This window comes from Aspergillus saccharolyticus (assembly GCF_003184585.1).
Source record: "Aspergillus saccharolyticus JOP 1030-1 unplaced genomic scaffold BP01scaffold_11, whole genome shotgun sequence".
NCBI classification, from domain to species: Eukaryota; Fungi; Ascomycota; class Eurotiomycetes; order Eurotiales; family Aspergillaceae; genus Aspergillus; species Aspergillus saccharolyticus.
Window position 1 is genome coordinate 442,886 of NW_020290621.1, and position 18,868 is coordinate 461,753.

The window sequence follows — 18,868 nt, forward strand, 5'->3', positions numbered from 1 at the left end:
ATAACTGTTGAACAGATGGATCAAACACAAATGTCTCCGGTCGCTCTCAGAGGCGGCATGATGGTATGATGAAGATGTCGTAGAATCAAAAGAACAAAGCCAAGAGGAAAAAATAAAGGTATAGTAAAGGAGATTGTTGCCATGCAAACATCAACAAGAAATTGAACAAGGTCCTCTCATGGTTCGATTCGACCACAAACACCCTTTCGTAGATCGATCATGCCGGACGCCGTCGCCATGCTTTCCCAAAAAAATAAATGCTTATGTATAACTTAGAATGAAAAAAACTCCTTTCACTAAATATGATCCCCAATATTTTCTCCAACAGCTCGCACGACAAGATGAACATCAAGGTCTACTTGACTCCCCGTTCGACGCGCTGGGCTGGGCAGGCGTAGCCTACTTGGGTGCCGCGCTCAGCTTGTGATACATCTGTTGAAGCTTGTTACCTCCTGCGTCTTTGTTCGGCCAGTAGTGAACAGCAACAAATTGCCTAGAAAACTGGGTTAGCATCGAGGCAACAAATTCGCCAGCTATGGACTTACCACAAACGAGTCTCAAGACTAGCCATTCCATCCCCTTGGATGTTTTGGCCAATGAATTCGCCAATCTTCCCAAGAAGGCGCCTCAGCTCCAGAGCACGCTCCACTTTGTCCGGGTAATTCTCCTTGGTGACCGCCGACACCTTTCTCAGATCCTCACGGATGGGCTTGAAGAACTTATACTCTATGCCCTCTTTGCCTGCAGAATGGCCATTTTCATTGGGTTTACGACGACGGATATCCTCGCTGGAAGCGTCCGACGTGCGGTGACGGGCTCGGTCTCCATCTTGAGCGGAACGCTGACGCGAATCATGGCTAGGGGTATGGTGCCTTTCCATGCTGTCTCTAGCATGGGTTTTAGAGCGATGCCTGGACCGTTCCATTTCGCGGTGCCCCTTGCGAGAGCTTGATGGTGCAGGAGATGCTGAGACACTGTTGCTGGCCTGGGCGCGTGAGCCTTTGCGCCCTGGGCGATGGCTCTCGACGGCTCGTCTTGCACTCATACTCAAGCCATTCGTCGACCGGTCTCTAAGGACGGAGAGAAGGTAGTCCGCGCGACGCACGAGATGAACCGCCCCCGGTGACTTTGTCGTCTTGTCTTCCGCATTCAAGCGCTCGTTCTTGCGCTCGACACGGTGCTCCTCGAGGAAAAATTTGTCCCCAAGTTCCAGGTCGGGGTCGTCCCGGATCTGTGCCCAAGCACCGTAGCCATGGCGTGCGATACCTACGCACAACATGCCATCTTCCCGTGCCCCCCATGAGCAAGTGTAATCCGGAGCCTTCGTGGCGTCTGGAACACGGAAATTGTGGAAGCCGGACACCTGGGCCAGGGCCTCTTTCAAAACACGCATCTCGGTCGGACGCTCAACGATAGTGTACGCATTGAGCCGCTTGACTCCATGCAGATCGAACAACACGGCTTTCTTCTCTTTTTTGGTCGGGATACGGCCAGAATTCTCAAGAGCTTCCAGTTTCTGCATGTCCTCCTTGACCAAAGCCGCGGCTTTGTCGGTTATCTCACGGAGAGCAGATTTAACAGTTTCTCGGTCACGGTCAAGTAACCGCGCCTCACGGATGATATCCTCTTCGCGGTCGGCAAGATCACCGTATCGGAGGAATGCTCGAAGAAGATGGCGATACTCTTTCTCCACAAGGGGACGTTTGGGGTCTGATTGAGCCATTGAGTCTGAATCATCATCATTGTCCATGCTGACTTGTGCTCGAGCTTGCCTCTTAGCTTTGCGCTCTTCACGTGAATCTCGAATGTCACCGGGAACATTACGCTTGCGCGGTCGGTTCTGCTCGATGACTTCAGCCAGATAACGCTCGTCCGCCTTCTTCTTCTCTTCAGCTTTGATCTCCTCGAGCTGATCTTTGGGAATGATATCGTCCCAGCTAAGGTCATCAACCTTGATATCAACGTAATCAAAAGCCTTGAGGAACTCTTCACCACCGTCAGCTTGGATGCCCTCTGCTTGTTCGGTCTGGTGCAGCTCGGCGTTTGCTAGAACCGAGTCAATGTCTAATTGCTCTAGTTTCGCTTGATTGCCGGTCTGTTCAAACATCTTCTGACCACGGCGCTTGAGAATGCGCGAAATGTCGTCCGTAGAGCTGGGTTCAGCGATGGAGATTCCACTGCGGGCCATCTTGTTCTGGATTTCGGATGCTTCCTTGTCGGTCACACCACGCTGGATAGTGATAAACTCGAGGAGAAGCTTGTTCCTCGCTCGTTCAATGACTTCTTCTTCCACAGTATCCTTGGAAACCAACCGATACACACTCACTGGCCTTGTTTGACCAATTCGATGCGCTCTTGCCATAGCCTGTAGATCGGCCTGGGGATTCCAATCAGAGTCGAAGAGAACAACAGTATCTGCAGTCATCAAATTAATCCCGAGACCACCAGCTCGAGTGGAAAGAATGAAAGCAAAATCGTTACTGCCAGGCGCGTTGTAGTGCTCTATGGCCAGACGTCGCGCAGCAGCTGGAATGGTTCCATCGAGACGTTGATATGTGTATCCGCGATAATCCATATAGTCACCAAGGATGTCCAGCATCTTGACCATCTGGCTGAAAATCAGGACGCGGTGACCATCGCGTTTGAGCTTGGCCAAGAGCTGATCCAAAAGCATCATTTTACCACTGCTGGTAATCATGGCCCTTAGTACATCCTCCCGACGAGCACTGCCCTCCAGAAGTCTGGCTTCTGCATTCGGGAACATGAAAGGATGATTACTCGCTTTTTTCAACTCCATCATGATGTTCAGGAGCGATTGTTTCTGACCCCGAGCACCGTCATTGAGTGCAGCGTAATTCTTGGTGAGGATGTTTTTGTAGTATTCCAGTTGAATGTCTGATAGCTCCACCCGAATGATCTTCTCGGTCTTGGGAGGAAGATCTGACTCAACCTTCGACTTGGTTCGCCGCAACATGAACGGCTGAATGGCTTTTGTCAGTTCGGCCAACTTGTGTGAAGCGGCATCACAATTCAAGTCCATGTCAGCGTCAATTTCTACCAGGCCTGGATTGAGAAAGTCCAATAGCGCTGAGAGCTCGGCCAGGTTATTCTGAATGGGCGTACCCGTGATCAGAAGCCGAGCAGGAGATCTAAACTCCAGCAGCTTCAGGTAAAGCTGCGACTCACGGTTCTTTAACCGGTGAGCCTCGTCGATAGCCATAAACTGCCACTTGAACTGGCTCAGAAAGCCCGAATCTAATAGAACGTATTCATAGGTCGTCAACAGGACGTTGAACTTCGGTCGCTTAGGATTCCCATCAACCATGAGCTCATGCTCCCTCAATACGGTTCGTGCAGCTTCGTTGCCGTTATAGACGACGTAGTTCAGATCGGGAGTCCAGTAATCAAAAGTATCGGCCCAAGATGGCATGGTAGAGAGAGGGACAACGACAATGAAGGGGCCCTGTTGATGCCGTACATGGCGCAACCAATTGATGAAAGAGACAGTCTGCACAGTCTTTCCAAGACCCATCTCATCGGCAAGCACGACATTGCGGTTCTTCACCCAGTTGAAGGCCATGAAGTTGACGCCCTTGACCTGGAACTCCTTCAATTGACCATTTTGCAGGAAGGTCGGTGTGCCTTTGATGGTTTCGAATGGCTTGCGCGTGGCTGGGTTCGTTTCCGACTTGTCAGAGATCGGTGGGCGAGAGGAGCGATCTAGGAAACGGTCTATCTCGCGTTGAGCGATGTTACTGACTAAGTCTTCGTCCTCCCATGTACAAGAGTCGTAGAAGAGGCGTTTCCATTTCACGAGGTACTCCGTTCCCTCCTCGCCTTCGCGCATACCAATGACTCGTTCAACCTGTTTGTAGTCCTCGATAGCATCTACATCCCGTTCTCGGTCGAGGTTCCACTTCTCCCGATCCTCAGGAGCGACATCCTCGTCATTCCGTAGGCGGATGTCTTCAGAGAGAACTTTTCGAATGTAGTTGTCGAGACGGCGGGTACTACGGCAATTGGCGAGGCCTTCTGTGGTTTCCCATGACGCATGGTAATGAGATTTCCCTTGCCATTTAATGTAGAATTCAAAGTCATGACGGCCGAGGTCGAGGCTACTTGCATCCACGCCCTCTCTGAGGCGATGATTGAGCACGACGTCGACTGCTGGGCGGTCGTCCTCCACTGTGTTCACCCAGTAATTATCCACCATCACTTCGTCCGGGTCTTCCTCAAACATGGAGTCATCTTCGTCCTCGTTGTAATTAGAGACCCGGGACGCGTTTCTTGTGGAGAAGCGGACCTCGGGCTGAGAAGGCAGGTTGTTCGAGGATGACTGGTAAAGCTTCCGTCGCCTTGCCCTGTTTGTACGAGCCCGACTACCGCCGTATTCATCACTATCCGAATCTTCAGAATAAGAAGATTGGGTTGCAGACCGGGAGGGGCGCTTGGAGGGAGGTTGTGAGACAACAGTACGTCGACGCTTTGAGCGAGGTGCTACTGCATCGGACTCGGACTCGGAGGGAGAGTCGACTACTTGACGCGTTGTGCGTGCTCTAGTACTTCGACGGAGGCCATATAGATCGGGGTTCTGGCGCATGTAGTCGGATTCGTTGACCGAGGGCGACTCACGCTGGTGGCCGGGCTTGTTTTCCGACGATGAAGAATTTTCGTCGCTGGAATGGCTACTCTCGTTCACGTCGTTCTCGGTCTCAGAAGCGTCCTCATCCCCCTCCGCGTCAGGAGAGCCGGCATCGTAGGACTCATCGGCGGCATCTGCTTCGGGAGAAGAGGAATCGCGTTCGGCATGGTTCACATAGGCATCAGATGCGTTGCTTCCACTGTCGCTGATGGCTAGGCCATCCCTCATGATGGTGTCATTGGGAGTAGACGAGGCTGCATAGCCATTTACCAAGCCCATTGTTGCGGAGGGGTCGGATATCGATGGGATCACCATGCTAGCAGCTATTGAGGATAATACGCATCAGCATTGAAGCTCAGTACAAGGCCAAGGAGGGATGAAAGTAACAGTGCCATATGAATCGGAGATACGCGACGCAGATTCCAGCCAAATTGAGTCGATTTGATGGGGGAACAACGTAGGAGACGAGTATATGATGGAAGGACATGTTTTTGATGACGGATTGGATGAAACGCGACGCAGTGTGTTGTGAAACGATGGGAACAGGAGAGGGGCAAATGCAAGTCAAATGCGTGAATATACGAGGAAAACCACCCAGAAATTGAGCTAAAAGGTCACAATAACCGTCTCACTCGACTACATCGTGGTATCATACAGATTCACCGGTGGGTCGAGGTCGTGGAGAAGTACTGCAGCCGGCAGCGCCAGAGCACTGCTGCAAGGCAGGAAAAAGAGAACAAACGACTTACAGTCCATAGCTTGGTGACCCCGAATTAGGGGAAACTGAAGGGATAAATGGTGAAAACGTTTAAGGAAAAAGGTGGGGGTGGGAGAAGGATGAAGTGGTGGAGGCAGCAGAGGGACGATGGGAGGCCGGCTGAGAAACTGATGAGGGAGTAGGAAGAGAGTTGTACGTCGGCGGGAGGAGGACGAGTCGCTGTGAAGGGATTGGCTGAAGCGCCTGAGCCTTCAGGCTGCAACTACCCACCAATCTCAAACCAGCTTAGCGCGCCACAAGCGAGACCCCAACAGGGATAGCGGGGATGCTTAGTCACATGTATTCGGACCCGGGTTAACCTGGCCTCCGAGTAAGGCCTGGCGGTAGAACCCCTCCAACCAATCACCGAGACAGGAAATAATGCAGAAGCAGGTTTCAGCCTGAGGCCGCCACGGCTGCCCACAATGCCGGGCAAGTTTTCTCGCCCAGAGCCCCTCTTCGTCGCGCATCTCCAGACAACGTTCCCTCCTCGCTCTCTTGCCTGGTGCTCTCTGCGCGGATATTCGGCGTTTTCCGTTCGGCCAGGACAACTGTTGCATCATTTTCTGTTGACACTCTTCGAAATCCTGCTTGACGTCGACGTTCCCGTCTTCTGACTGCTGCATCCCACTTCTTTCATACTGACCAGCGTGCTGAATTGGTTCTGAATCAGGCACCATGTCCGACAAGCTTACCAGGTAGGCTCTCCCCGGCGAGTTCGTCCTCTTACGCCTCAGAATTTGATCAAACTAACCAGTCTTCGCGAATAGAGTTGCTATTGTCAACAGTGACAAGGTAAGATTTCAAGTACCCCGCAGCATGCAAGAAATGCTGCGCCTGTCGCATCTATAACAACAACTGACACGCATCGCTTCACTCGTGACAGTGCAAACCCAAGGTATGTCAAGATCTCAATCTGTCGATGGCGGCCGCATCATCATTTACTAACAGTTCATTTTCCCTCTCTAGAAATGTCGCCAGGAATGTAAGAAGTCTTGCCCCGTCGTCCGTACGGGCAAGCTCTGTATCGAAGTCACCCCCGAGTCCAAGATCGCCTTCATCTCCGAGCGCCTCTGTATCGGTTGCGGTATCTGTCCCAAGAAATGTCCCTTCGGTGCTATTCATATTATCAACCTGCCCACGAACTTGGAGACCGAGGTCACCCACCGTTACTCTGCCAACAGCTTCAAGCTTCACCGTCTTCCCATGCCCCGTCCCGGTCAGGTCCTTGGTCTCGTCGGTACCAACGGTATTGGAAAGAGTACGGCCTTGAAGATTCTCAGCGGAAAATTGAAGCCCAACCTCGGTCGTTACGACAACCCTCCCGACTGGGAAGAGATCCTCAAGTATTTCCGTGGTTCTGAGCTCCAGAGTACGTCAAACCCGAAGCAAGGTGGGAGATATGGAGCCATATTCGCTAAAATCTTGCAGACTACTTCACCAAGGTCCTGGAAGACAACCTGAAGGCTGTTGTTAAGCCTCAGTATGTTGACCAGATCCCCAGAGCCGTCAAGGGTCCCGTCCAAAACGTTGGTGCTCTCATTCAGGCCCGTTCTCAACTGGATAACCTGGATCACATTCTGGATACTCTAGGTATGATTACGCCGATCGTCCCTGCTATATTTGGTGCTAACCGAACATCTAGAACTGAGACAGGTTCGTGACCGTGACATTGGCCATCTGTCCGGTGGAGAGCTTCAGCGTTTCGCCATTGGTCTGGTCTGTGTCCAGAAGGCTGATGTGTAAGGATTACCTGGGTATTCAGACTACAACGAGCGCTGACATCTCTGTAGCTACATGTTTGACGAGCCTTCGTCCTACCTCGATGTCAAGCAGCGTCTGGCCGCTGCCCGCACCATCAGAGAGCTTCTCCGCCCAGATGACTACGTCATTGTTGTCGAGCACGATTTGTCCGTGCTTGACTATCTTTCCGACTTTGTTTGCGTTCTGTACGGAAGACCTGCCGCCTATGGTGTCGTTACTTTGCCTTCTTCGGTCCGTGAAGGTATCAACATCTTCTTGGATGGTCACATTCCCACCGAGAACCTTCGGTTCCGTGACGAGTCTCTCACTTTCCGTCTCGCTGAATCCGGTGATGACTTCATGGTCGATAAGGCTCGTGCTTTCAAGTACCCGACCATGAAGAAGACTCTTGGCAACTTCCACCTTAAGATCGACGCCGGTGACTTCACCGACTCTGAAATCATCGTCATGATGGGAGAGAACGGAACTGGAAAGACCACTTTCTGTAGAATGCTTGCTGGTGTTGAGAAGCCCGACAACGGCATCACCATTCCCCGCTTGAACATCAGCATGAAGCCCCAAAAGATCACTCCCAAGTTCCAGGGTACCGTCCGTCAGCTGTTCTTCAAGCGTATCAAGGCCGCTTTCTTGTCGCCCCAGTTCCAGACCGATGTCTACAAGCCCCTCAAGATCGACGACTTCATCGACCAGGAAGTTCAGAACCTGTCCGGTGGTGAATTGCAGCGTGTCGCCATTGTCCTGGCTTTGGGAATGCCCGCCGACATCTACCTCATTGACGAGCCCAGTGCTTACCTTGATTCCGAGCAGCGTATCGTGGCTGCCAGAGTCATCAAGCGTTTCATCATGCACACGAAGAAGACCGCTTTCATCGTCGAGCACGATTTCATCATGGCCACTTACCTGGCCGATCGTGTCATTGTCTTTGACGGAAAGCCGTCTATCGATGCGCACGCCAACGCCCCCGAGTCCCTTGTCACTGGTTGCAACACCTTCTTGAAGAATTTGGACGTTACCTTCCGTCGTGACCCCAACAGCTACCGTCCCCGTATCAACAAGCACCAGAGTCAGATGGACCAGGAGCAGAAGCTCCAGGGCAACTACGTAAGTTTTATCTTGTGTCACGTCAATCAGCTTTGCACTAACCTTGCCTCCAGTTCTTCTTGGAAGAAGAACAGTGAAATCGCCGTTCCTGGCAACCATGACCGCGTGCCTCGCCATGACGACGGCCGCGATTCCGACCGCCGGCGCCGCCACCGACGTCGCCGGCACCGGAGGAGGTACCTTCGACTAGTGGCGTTTTTCGGCGTTACCAAGGCCTCTGCGGCTCTTGGGCGGCGCGCCTGCCATTGCGGTGGTCGCCGGCCCAGTGAGGGCAGTGGAGATTTGGATGTGGAGGAGGATGAAGATGACGAGGAAGACGACTTGCTCAACTATCATCTGTAGCGGTGGCTGGCTTTTGTAACCCACATTGCTCCAGTTGTAGTAAGCACTCAGCCAACTTCCGCTGATACTGTCGCCTTCCGGTTCCCTTCCACTCCTCTATCCTCCATTATCCATTTATCCCACCCCCAAAGCTCGCAAACAGGCCGGCATTTGTCCTTCATTTCCCCCCCGCGCGATGCTACGAAGCTAGAACGAAGAGAAACGCGAGAAGCAGCACCTATATTAAGTCTCGTCAAGAGAGTTTTTCGATATAGAGTGGACTCCTTATAAATGGTTTTTGGTATTGGGGGAGTGGGCTGGGCGTCAGAGTCATGTCGGAGTTCTTTCTTTGCTTTGCTATTCGTTCTGTCAAAAGTTTATTCCTTTAACTTCTTGCTTCATCATGAATATACTCTTGTTACTTCAATGTACGCATGGTATGCAATGGGCTGTATTGACGACGAGGCTTGCGTCGATTGAATGGTTCCAGCAGCTGATCCTTTTTGGTCAAGTCTGTGAGTGTAGATGTTTTTGTGTCGGACGTAGCCAGTGTTCATATAGGTAGACCTAGCATATATTCCTTCTAATCGTGCACTGTCCAGAGCAACTAGTACTTGATTCGCCCGATTTTCGCGGTATAAGAGGAAGTTCCTCATGAACATAGCTAGCTTCTCTGTGTGGTGGTGGGGTTGTGTGTGGGCTTCCGCAATGTATCTAGGCCGGAGATATATCGTCTGCGCTTGCACGGCAAGTTGTTCACCCTGTCCGCATGAAGCCCAATACTCATACTTTATCGCATGCCTTATTGACTATCATGATTCATACCTTTAGAACCTTGTACAGTGATTGATTGATAGGTCCGACATGAATGGAATAATGAGATAGGAAGGTGTTATATACACACACTACACAATACAAGGTTCCAGAACAGAAGGGCCAGTATCACTGACAATCAGAGGAAGAGAAGAACATGAATTGGACCCCCTTTTTTTTTCTTTTGGCTCCTATCTAAGCTTTGCAAAGGGAAAGAGAGGTAGAAAAAATAAAGAGGAATTAAATCCCGCCAGCAGGCCGAGAAAGCCTTTACAGCGACATGACCAGCTCGACTAATCCTCTTCAATCTCACCCTCCTCGCTACCGGAATGCACCGCCTTTTCTTCCTTCTTCGCTTCCTCCGCTACGGCTGCAGCAGGGCCTGGTGCGGCCGAAGCAGTACCAGCAGCGGTGGCGGCGCTGGCACCAGCACTAGCACCGGCACCGGCGGCGACGGGAGTTCGTTCGCGACGGTCTCTGCGGGGGGCTCCTCGGCTGCGATCGCGCTCTCGACTATCCCGTCGGTACCGCTTGGTGGAGCGACTAGCTACGCTCTCCGCGTCACTGTCCCGTCTACGTCTCCGGTCGGTGCTGGCGATGCTCTTGGTGTCGGCGCCGTAGTCGAGTTCGTCTCGGCTGCCACGGGGGTCGCCGCGGGTGCGGTAGAGGCGTTCGCGTTCTTCCTCGCGGTCACGGCGCTCGCGGTCGTAGTGGCTCAGGGAGCGGGCGCTGCGTTCACGGTCCCAGTCGCGCTCGCGGTCACGCTCACGGTCCCGATCCCGTTCGCGCTCGCGGTAGCGTTCGCGGTCTCGATCCCTGTCTTCGCGCCGCTCGCGCACGGGAGATAGGCCGCTGACTTTACGGTAGGAGCGTTCGCGATCGGCCTGGGCTTTACGGCGGTCGGCCTCATAGGCGTCGGGCTCCGGGGTCCGGCTCATGCGGCTGGATGCTCCTCGTCGCTCGCCACGATAGGAGAGACCGCTGCGGTGGTCGCGGTCGCGGTCGCGCTCACGGTCACGATCCCGATCGTGGTCACGACGACTGCCGCCACGGTCACGATCGCGGGCCTCCCGTTCTCTTTCAGCGTCTTCTTCCTTCTCCTTTAAGCGCCGGATGACCTTGTCGAAGGCTGCCTGGCGGAGATCATCGGTCTCCAGTGCCTTGTATTCCTCGTATCTCTCGATCCGCGGTCGGACTTGGTCCCATGTATCACTGGCTCGGACAGGAGGTTCCAGACGCTTGATGCGCGACCGCAGGGCGTCAATTGCACGTCGTTGATGCCGATCGGCGGCGTGTTTCTCCTCTTCGTTGCGTCGGATAGCTTTTTCTTGAATGCGCTGGAATATCAACTGCAGAGTCTCAGGATCGATGTTGGCCGTGCGGCGATCGGCGGACACGAATGCGTTGAACTCTTCCAATGTGGTCTTGGGCGTGATTTCGAAGCGTTTGTCCTAGGGGAAATAACTGGTGAGTGATTGTTGTAGGGCGAAAGGTGGGGGCTTTCTCACATCAAGAACGTCCAAGACATCGTTACGTGGTCCGCGCAGCGACCGCTCCTCCTCCTCAACCACATCCCAGAACAGATCTATCGGGGACGAACCAGAGTTTCCCAACATACCAAGATAACGGGGGTCCTCGTTGATCAGAGGATATATGTTCATCCATTTGCTGCCGGCTTTAATCTTACCCTGTGACCTCAGCTCCTTAAGGAGCTCAATGTACTGTTCACGAGCGTGACGTTCTTTTCTGGCCTTCGCGGCTTTCTGCTGCTGACGAGCATCGTTGAAAGCTCGCTCTAGCGCCTTGATGTGATTCTCAAAAGCAGTCAAGATGTCAGACTTGCTGAGGGTCTTGAACTTATCGTCGCTCTGAACTCTGTCATTGGACTGGATGATCGCCTGTGCCTCTGACCAGCGTGTGTATGGCTCCAGGTTCAAGGATTTCAGGATGTTGACTAACTCGTCCATGGCAGCCTTGCGCTTGACCGCTTCCTGTTCAACGTGCTCCTTCTTGAGCTCAACGATATACTCCTCGAACAACTGGCGTCTCTCAGCCTCGTCGTCCGTAGATCTGAAGATAGTCTCGCCCTCAATAATCGGTCGAATGGTCTTCCACCGACTGTAGTGCTTGATTTCAGGATGACGCTTCAGCATGGTATTGAAATCTGCTCTGAGCTTAGCGAATCTCTCTTTCGCTCGATCCTTTTCCTGCATGCGAACCTCGACCGCATATTTCTCAAAGGCTGCCTTGCGGTCTCTGGGGTCTTTGAGGGCACGATACTGAGGATCTTTGATGGTCTCGCGCATGGTCTGCTCCCACGTCCAGTCAGGCTGCACATTGTGGCGTTTCAGCATCTTCATGAATGCACCTTCGGCTTCTTCCAGGGAGCTGTATTCCGGATCGGCCTGCTGGTTCCCCAAGGCCGGAGCCGCTGCAGGACCATTAGTGTCCATTGAATTATAGCCTCCTCGGCGGTCGCCATAGCCGCGGTCATAGTCGTCGCGTTCTCTCTGCTGGGGGTACGATGGGAACGAGCTGACTCCACCTGCAACAAATGTCGGGGCTCTGTTCATGAATCAGTCAGCACACCAGCCATAGATGAAACGACAAGAAATCTCGTGAAACTCACGCGACAGGGGGAGGCTGAGAAGGCTGCGCCTGTGCCAGAGCGTTCTTGTAAGCATCTGGAATTTCCCAGGTGCTCTGCTTGGTTTCAGTGTTGTACCAATATTTCCGTCCATTATCCGTCGTGTATTCCTTCCATGGTTGATTCGCCAACGCGCGCTAAAAGCACAATCGGACCAAGTCAGCCTCAGCTAGAAAGAAAAGGCATAGGAGAAAGATACGAACCTCAACCGGCGTCATCAGGTCCACAGGCTTCGTCCACTGGGTGGCTTTAGTCTGGACATTGTAGTAGTAGACTCGTCCCTCGGCGGTACGGGCCTCCTGCCACAGAGCGGGCGCGCCTCCTGGGGCATTCATGGGATTCATATTGCAAGTGCAGCAACACCCAGGATGAAGGGGTAATGGGAGTGGGATGAATGGAGGGCGAGAAAAAGCAGCGCGGAGCAAGTAGCGGCGTTGGTTCGCAGAAGCTCTCCCGGTTCCTGCACTAAGCGCTGTTTGTCTTGTTTGCACGGCTTCCCCCAAGGGTCATAACATGGAGTGTCTCTCCACTTGTCGGTCCCTGGCTTGCCATGCGACTCACTGGGTGATCATTTGTTTATGAGCCGCTGTCGATCTGTCGCGTGTCAATCTTCATACGTTCTATACCAGGCAGAGAATTATGCGATCATCGTCTCCTTGCTAGTATGCCGAGTCTCGACATCCCCGGGGAATTCCTCAGGCATGCTGTTCTAGATACAGTTGTCCCGCATGCTTCAGATGTAGACCTGGAGGCTGCTCTGACGTCTGCTCTGGAAGGAGGCGCCGATGATTTGACCTCTGTCCTCTCGTTTATCCCTCAACGTTCAGTTCTGTTCTTCGGTATGTTATGACCTATCGCCTAACTTGAGCTCTGTCTCTTACTCATATATAGCGGGATACAGATGAGTACTGCACCGTCCGCATCATCCTTCGACTCTCCAATTGTTCACCTGCAAGCCTAAAACAATATCTACCGCAAGTGGAGGTTGGCCTGGATGCATTCGCTATCGATCCAGCCGAGACCGTTGCAGAGAACCCGACTCCCACCCGGGATCTAATATTCTCAGGGGCCGTAAAGGCACAGGAGCCCCTCGTGGTGGTAAATGAGTTCGAGGGCGACTCAGGGGAAGGCAATCATGTCTATGTGATTTGGAGCATCGAAGCTTTTCTTAGTGAGCTTGCACGCTATTCAATATCGTTGAGCTGTACTGATTGCTATAGAACGCCCGCGTATACGCATCACGCATCCCTCCCTCCTTTTCATCGCCTCCGCCAACCTCAATTTAGCGAAGAATCAACAACAGATATCTCGAGGGGACGACTACCTCCCGCCATTGATACCAGCGTCGGCCAATATCCTTCAGCCCCTATCATCGGATAAATCCCTCTCTCTCAAAGACCCCTTCCTCCCTGCGTCTCGACTGTTGCGTGTCGTACCTGCAAAACAGACCGAAGACCCCATCTACCATATCCAACAACGTTCAGGGCATCCGATACGAGTGGTTCCAGCTGCGAGTGCCAGGATCCGATATGCTCGGCTTAACTCTTACAGCGGGCGACCAACCACTGTTGCCAGTTTGGATTTCGAGGTGACACCATTCCTCACGTGCGACGTGACGTTTGACAAAGCGGAACTCCGGCTGTCAGACGGGAGCATAGAGACACTTTCAGATGCGCCGGGGCTTGTTCCGCCTATCAAGTGCCTGCCACGAGATGATATAACTCTAGTGTATAAATTGACACCGGAAAGTGGGCAGAATCCTAGCCCATCCACGACTGTTATGGTCAGCGTTCTCGATATTTCCTTGGAGGCTGTGATCCACTTGTCGCATAATTGCAACCCACGGATTCTAATGCAATGGAGGGCCAATGTCGACTTTTCCATGCCGCTCAATCCCACCTTTGGTGCCCCTAGCCAGGCATTGCAGCGAAACAACCGGCCGGCTAGTCTTCCTATGAATCAAAGTCTGAACAGTACCATGACAGGAGGATCAGGGATCGACCGTAGCTCTGTCCGGGATAGAGCATATTCCTCGACAGATCTAGGGGTGTCAATCTCATTCACCGGCCCTCCCCGGGTGGAAGTTGGCAAACCATTTTCGTGGGGAGTCTTCATTGTAAACCGGTCGGCAACCGCGCGGAAATTCGCCATAATAGCCATCCCTCGCCGAAAGAGACATGATCCCCGAACTCATACGGCGCGCCCGTCATCCTCATCCGCTACTACTCGCAAGGATGCCCAGGTTGCAGAAGCTGTGACGGACGACAACATTGTACATGCGCTCCAGAAGAGTGTGGCTGGCCAAGAAGCCGAGCTTGTTTCCATGAGTACGGATGTTCGTGCTGGGTAAGTGAAATTCTGCCTCCACTAATTGTCTCTAATTGACGACTGATCTTGCAGACCACTTCTGCCGGGGACTTGCTTTGCGACCGAGCTGAAACTACTACCACTGGCGGTAGGTGCCCTTCGTTTGGAAGCCGTACGCTTGGTGGATATCAATACGAACGAAACGACGGATATCCGAGATCTCCCGGATATTCTCTCCTTTGAAAGGAACACGACTGCTTGAATGCCGCCTACGATGAAAATTTGTATAGATCTGATTGTTCTCATGCCTGAACGAGATGTAACGGCCACGAGAGGAAGACCTTTCGTATAGGTATTGATTAGATAATTCCGGAGCAACAATATCCCATATGGTGATATAACCGAGAAGAGTTAAAGTACTATACGGAATAAGTTAGTTAGTTCATGTTCTAGCTAGTCAGATAGTCATAAAGCGGCCAGAGGCACAGGGAGGAGAAGGGAGGGGGACTCAGGGAACTGAATGGGGGCTGAGGGGCAACTTTCAGCCCTAAAGCGGCAACGAAAGGCCTCTCCCGTCTGGTCTGCCGGGCGGAGAAGGACGGAAGATCACGCGAGTGGATGATTGATGATGACCTCGTTCTTGCATCTTCAACTGTTGAAAGCAACTTACCCTTCAATTCTTCTTCTTCTTCATCTTGCTGACTTGGCCTAATTTAATCGCTGGACGAAAGAGGTTTCATATCATTCTCATCATTCTCATCATCAACATCATCATCATCATCATATCTTCTTGCTAATCATCTCATACTTCATTCCAACTTTGCTGTGTCCACCACCTCCCTCAGGCTCTATTCTCCCCCCTTTGACCCCCTCCTCCCCCTCTCCTTATCCCTACATACTACGGAGTACTGCTGTTGTTGCCTGTGCACCCACCCGCAACCCTTCCGCAACTAAAAAAACTAATTATCATTTGCGTCATACCTTCGCCGTCTCCGCCAGCCCAGTCTTTCCTTGCCCTCGCCTTCGATTTTCTTCCATCTCGGAGGACCCCTACTCCCCCCCAGTACTGAACTGAATCTCTCTCCGTCATGTTTCCCACTGGACGTCGCAGCATTTTAGATGGACTCAATCGGCGGTACATCTACGGTCGGTTGGTATGTGCTAGATAGACACCCTCTCTCAATCTCTTTTTTATACAATTACTTCACATATCTTTACAACATTTACGACAGCTATTTTCTTTTTCGCTTTTTTTAATAGAATCTTTCTACGTCTACACGAAGAAAATCAATTATCCAGACTGGCGTTGCTCCCTTCACTAATTAATTACCAACAGCCACTGCTCCATACGATAATCTTTCTCATCGAGATGGCGGCGGCGACGCGGCTTGCCGCCAAGTTCAACTCCTACTATTCGGAGAAACCTAGTAAGGCTCCTTGAACGACCCTTGAGCGTGTTGCCAGTCGACTGACTGACCTCGTCGATAGTCCTTACTACTATGGTCACCAATGCGGTAAGAGCCTGCGAATCAGCATGACGTGCGGAGACGCTGTCGAGACAAACCACTGACTGCGATTGGTATTGTATAGATCCTGGGTGGAATCGCAGACACTGTTGCACAATTGATCACCGCTGTCAGAGCCGGCTCCGGACGCCGGTCGTCCCACGGTGGGGACTTCATCTCGATTGAGATCCATGACCTTGACAAAGAGAAACCGCCGGCCCTCGGGGAGCTGGGACATGCGAGACACGCGACTCCGGCATTCGACTTTGAGCGCCTCACTCGGTTCATGTCGTACGGTTTCTTCATGGCCCCGCTCCAGTTTCACTGGTTTGGCTTCTTGTCTCGTGCTTTTCCCCTCACCAAGAAGAACCCGAGCATCCCGGCGTTGAAGCGCGTTGCTTGCGACCAGCTCATTTTCGCTCCTTTCGGTACTAGAGATCCCTCGCACCAGGTCAAGTGACGCTACCTGTCTGGATTGCTAATCCAATTGTATAGGTTTGGCGTGCTTCTTCACGTTCATGACGGTCGCCGAAGGTGGCGGCAAGCGGGCATTGACGCGCAAATTCCAGGACGTCTACCTGCCTACCTTAAAGGCCAACTTTGTGCTCTGGCCAGCCGTCCAGATTCTCAATTTCCGTGTTGTCCCCATCCAGTTCCAGATTGTAAGTTCTCGTGGTGAATGCCTGGGGGCTTGGTGCGCGTTGCTAATAGGATGGTCTGCAGCCTTTTGTATCTTCTGTCGGTATTGCGTGGACGGCGTACCTGTCGTTGACCAACTCTTCGGAGGAGGAGTGAATTCAACAACTCACTCATCCAATCTTAGGCCGATCGTGACTTACGGAGGATGTTGCTCTTTCGGATATATTTGTTTCAACAGGCCGTGCTTCCATTTTCTTCTGTATGCTTACTGGGCGTTGTACCTCGACGGTCGGGTAGGGGAGTCTCTTGTTCTTGTCGCATAGGTGGAGTCTAGGTCATCTTCCATGTCGGCAATGTCGTTTGATGCGCTTCGAAAGTTTCCATTTCGTTCACTAATAAACCTGTGCTTGAATGTTCTATACAAACATGCTGAAGCTTGGAAGATTGCGGTTATCGCTGATGGTGGGTGGATGTCTTCTCCGGGTACGGGGGAGGATCCCGGAACGGGACGGAGTCAATAGTTTCCTCCAGCCGGGAATGGCTCGACATGCCCATGGGGGATCAGGGGACCATTAGACCATTAGCCTATGGAGGACGACTCTAGTGAACTTTTAGACCCCCTAATTCCTAGATGATCCGAAGCGGATGTGGGAATCGCTAGAATAAGTGACATCAGTTCCCGCAACAGCCCGACTCCCGGGTGGTGGTGTTGTGGTGGTGGTGTTGTGCAGCCGGCGGCCCAGCAGCAGCAGCTCAGCTCACCGGCCGCCCCACCATTTCCCTAAAACAATTTACCCCGCCAGTGACTGTAGAGTAACCGGACTCGGTCACCGTGACTCTCCAGATCCCATAAAGCGAAAAGCTGCTGGTCCATCTCTCTTCCCCTCTTCCCCTCTTCTCCCTTTCCACTTCATCTTGAAACCAATTCTACGGATTCAATTAGTCAATCATGTCTCTCTCCAACAAGCTCGCTATCACTGACGTCGACCTCAAGGACAAGCGTGTCTTGATCCGCGTAGGTTCTACCCCTCATATGGCTGTGGCGGTATAGTATTGACCATCATCTTTTCTTCAGGTCGACTTCAACGTCCCCCTCGACGCCGATAAGAAGATCACCAACAACCAGCGTATCGTCGGGGCTCTCCCCACCATCAAGTACGCCGTCGAGAATGGCGCCAAGGCGGTCATCCTCATGTCCCACCTGGGCCGCCCCGACGGCAAGGCCAACCCCAAGTACAGCCTGAAGCCCGTGCAGGCCGAGCTCGAGAAGCTGCTGAACAAGTCCGTCATCTTCACCGAGGACTGCGTCGGCAAGGAGGTTGAGGAGACCGTCAACAAGGCCAGCGGCGGCCAGATCATCCTCTTGGAGAACCTGCGGTTCCACGCCGAGGAGGAGGGCAGCTCCAAGGATGCGGAGGGCAAGAAGGTCAAGGCTGACAAGGAGAAGGTGGCTGAGTTCCGCAAGGGATTGACTGCTCTGGGTGACATCTACATCAGTATGCATTGCCTGCCCCCACCCCCACAAGCTGATGCGTTTGCCAGAGCATGAGAGCTAACAATTCTTCCCGCGATCACCAGACGATGCTTTCGGCACTGCCCACCGTGCCCACTCTTCCATGGTCGGCGTTGACCTTCCCCAGAAGGCTTCGGGATTCCTGGTCAAGAAGGAGCTGGACTACTTCGCGCAGGCGCTGGAGAGCCCTCAGCGGCCCTTCCTGGCCATCCTGGGCGGAGCCAAGGTCTCCGATAAGATCCAGCTGATCGATAACCTGCTGCCCAAGGTCAATAGCCTGATCATCACCGGCGCCATGGCCTTCACCTTCAAGAAGACCCTGGAGGGCGTCAAGATCGGCAACAGTCTGTTCGACGAGGCCGGCAGCAAGATCGTCGGCGAGGTCATGGAGAAGGCCAAGAAGCACAACGTCAAGGTTGTCCTGCCCGTCGACTACATCACCGCCGACAAGTTCGCCGAAGATGCCCAGACCGGCAAGGCCACCGACGCCGAGGGTATCCCCGACGGCTTCATGGGTCTGGACGTCGGTGAGAAGAGTGTCGAGCTCTACAAGGAGGTCATTGCTGAGGCCAAGACCATCCTCTGGAACGGCCCCTGCGGTGTCTTCGAGATGAAGCCCTTCGCCAAGGGTACTGAGGAGACCCTTGACGCCGTCGTCAAGGCCGCACAGTCCGGCTCCATCGTCATCATCGGTGGTGGTGACACCGCCACCGTTGCCGCCAAGTATGGCGTTGAGGACAAGCTCAGCCACGTCTCCACTGGTGGTGGCGCCTCCCTCGAGCTCCTCGAGGGCAAGGACCTTCCCGGTGTCTCTGCTCTGTCGAGTAAGTAAAAAAAAAAAAAGAAAAATAAACCTACC

The 18,868-nt window shown here is 52.9% G+C and overlaps 7 protein-coding genes across 7 annotated transcripts; 5 read left to right on the forward strand and 2 right to left on the reverse strand.

Annotated features, from left to right (window-relative positions):
* Positions 1 to 399: 399 nt before the first annotated feature.
* Positions 400 to 4,957, reverse strand: BP01DRAFT_294142 (chromatin-remodeling ATPase CHD1; the record flags this gene model as incomplete). Its single annotated transcript, XM_025571756.1, has 2 exons — positions 400 to 493; positions 546 to 4,957. The coding sequence occupies 2 exons, from the start codon at positions 4,955 to 4,957 to the stop codon at positions 400 to 402; spliced, it is 4,506 nt and encodes a 1,501-aa protein (XP_025432218.1).
* Positions 4,958 to 6,221: 1,264 nt separating this feature from the next.
* On the forward strand, positions 6,222 to 7,273 carry BP01DRAFT_355892 (P-loop containing nucleoside triphosphate hydrolase protein). Its single transcript, XM_025574805.1, has 4 exons — positions 6,222 to 6,297; positions 6,369 to 6,771; positions 6,831 to 6,992; positions 7,045 to 7,273. The coding sequence occupies exons 2-4, from the start codon at positions 6,606 to 6,608 to the stop codon at positions 7,143 to 7,145; spliced, it is 429 nt and encodes a 142-aa protein (XP_025432219.1). The 5' UTR covers positions 6,222 to 6,297; positions 6,369 to 6,605; the 3' UTR covers positions 7,146 to 7,273.
* On the forward strand, positions 7,054 to 8,609 carry BP01DRAFT_26246 (P-loop containing nucleoside triphosphate hydrolase protein). Its single transcript, XM_025571314.1, has 2 exons — positions 7,054 to 8,264; positions 8,318 to 8,609. Exons 1-2 carry the CDS (start codon positions 7,197 to 7,199, stop codon positions 8,339 to 8,341), a joined length of 1,092 nt encoding a protein of 363 aa, XP_025432220.1. The 5' UTR covers positions 7,054 to 7,196; the 3' UTR covers positions 8,342 to 8,609.
* An 898-nt stretch (positions 8,610 to 9,507) lies between these two features.
* BP01DRAFT_355893 (snoRNA-splicing protein PRP40) lies at positions 9,508 to 12,451 on the reverse strand. The gene is made up of 4 exons (XM_025574806.1): positions 12,249 to 12,451; positions 12,028 to 12,182; positions 10,907 to 11,963; positions 9,508 to 10,849 (listed from the first exon to the last, which is right to left on the reverse strand). The coding sequence occupies exons 1-4, from the start codon at positions 12,387 to 12,389 to the stop codon at positions 9,692 to 9,694; spliced, it is 2,511 nt and encodes an 836-aa protein (XP_025432221.1). The 5' UTR covers positions 12,390 to 12,451; the 3' UTR covers positions 9,508 to 9,691.
* A 258-nt stretch (positions 12,452 to 12,709) lies between these two features.
* Positions 12,710 to 14,614, forward strand: BP01DRAFT_381875 (TRAPP trafficking subunit Trs65 domain-containing protein; the record flags this gene model as incomplete). The annotated part of the gene is made up of 4 exons (XM_025577331.1): positions 12,710 to 12,884; positions 12,947 to 13,216; positions 13,266 to 14,391; positions 14,446 to 14,614. 4 exons carry the CDS (start codon positions 12,710 to 12,712, stop codon positions 14,612 to 14,614), a joined length of 1,740 nt encoding a protein of 579 aa, XP_025432222.1.
* Positions 14,615 to 15,027: 413 nt separating this feature from the next.
* On the forward strand, positions 15,028 to 16,746 carry BP01DRAFT_26297 (Mpv17/PMP22 family protein). Its single transcript, XM_025571320.1, has 6 exons — positions 15,028 to 15,506; positions 15,689 to 15,779; positions 15,841 to 15,866; positions 15,943 to 16,285; positions 16,353 to 16,519; positions 16,581 to 16,746. Exons 1-6 carry the CDS (start codon positions 15,441 to 15,443, stop codon positions 16,650 to 16,652), a joined length of 765 nt encoding a protein of 254 aa, XP_025432223.1. The 5' UTR covers positions 15,028 to 15,440; the 3' UTR covers positions 16,653 to 16,746.
* Positions 16,747 to 17,445: 699 nt separating this feature from the next.
* pgkA (phosphoglycerate kinase pgkA) lies at positions 17,446 to 18,841 on the forward strand (the record flags this gene model as incomplete). Its single annotated transcript, XM_025577332.1, has 3 exons — positions 17,446 to 17,511; positions 17,572 to 17,992; positions 18,075 to 18,841. The coding sequence occupies 3 exons, from the start codon at positions 17,446 to 17,448 to the stop codon at positions 18,839 to 18,841; spliced, it is 1,254 nt and encodes a 417-aa protein (XP_025432224.1).
* Between the last annotated feature and the right edge of the window lie 27 nt (positions 18,842 to 18,868).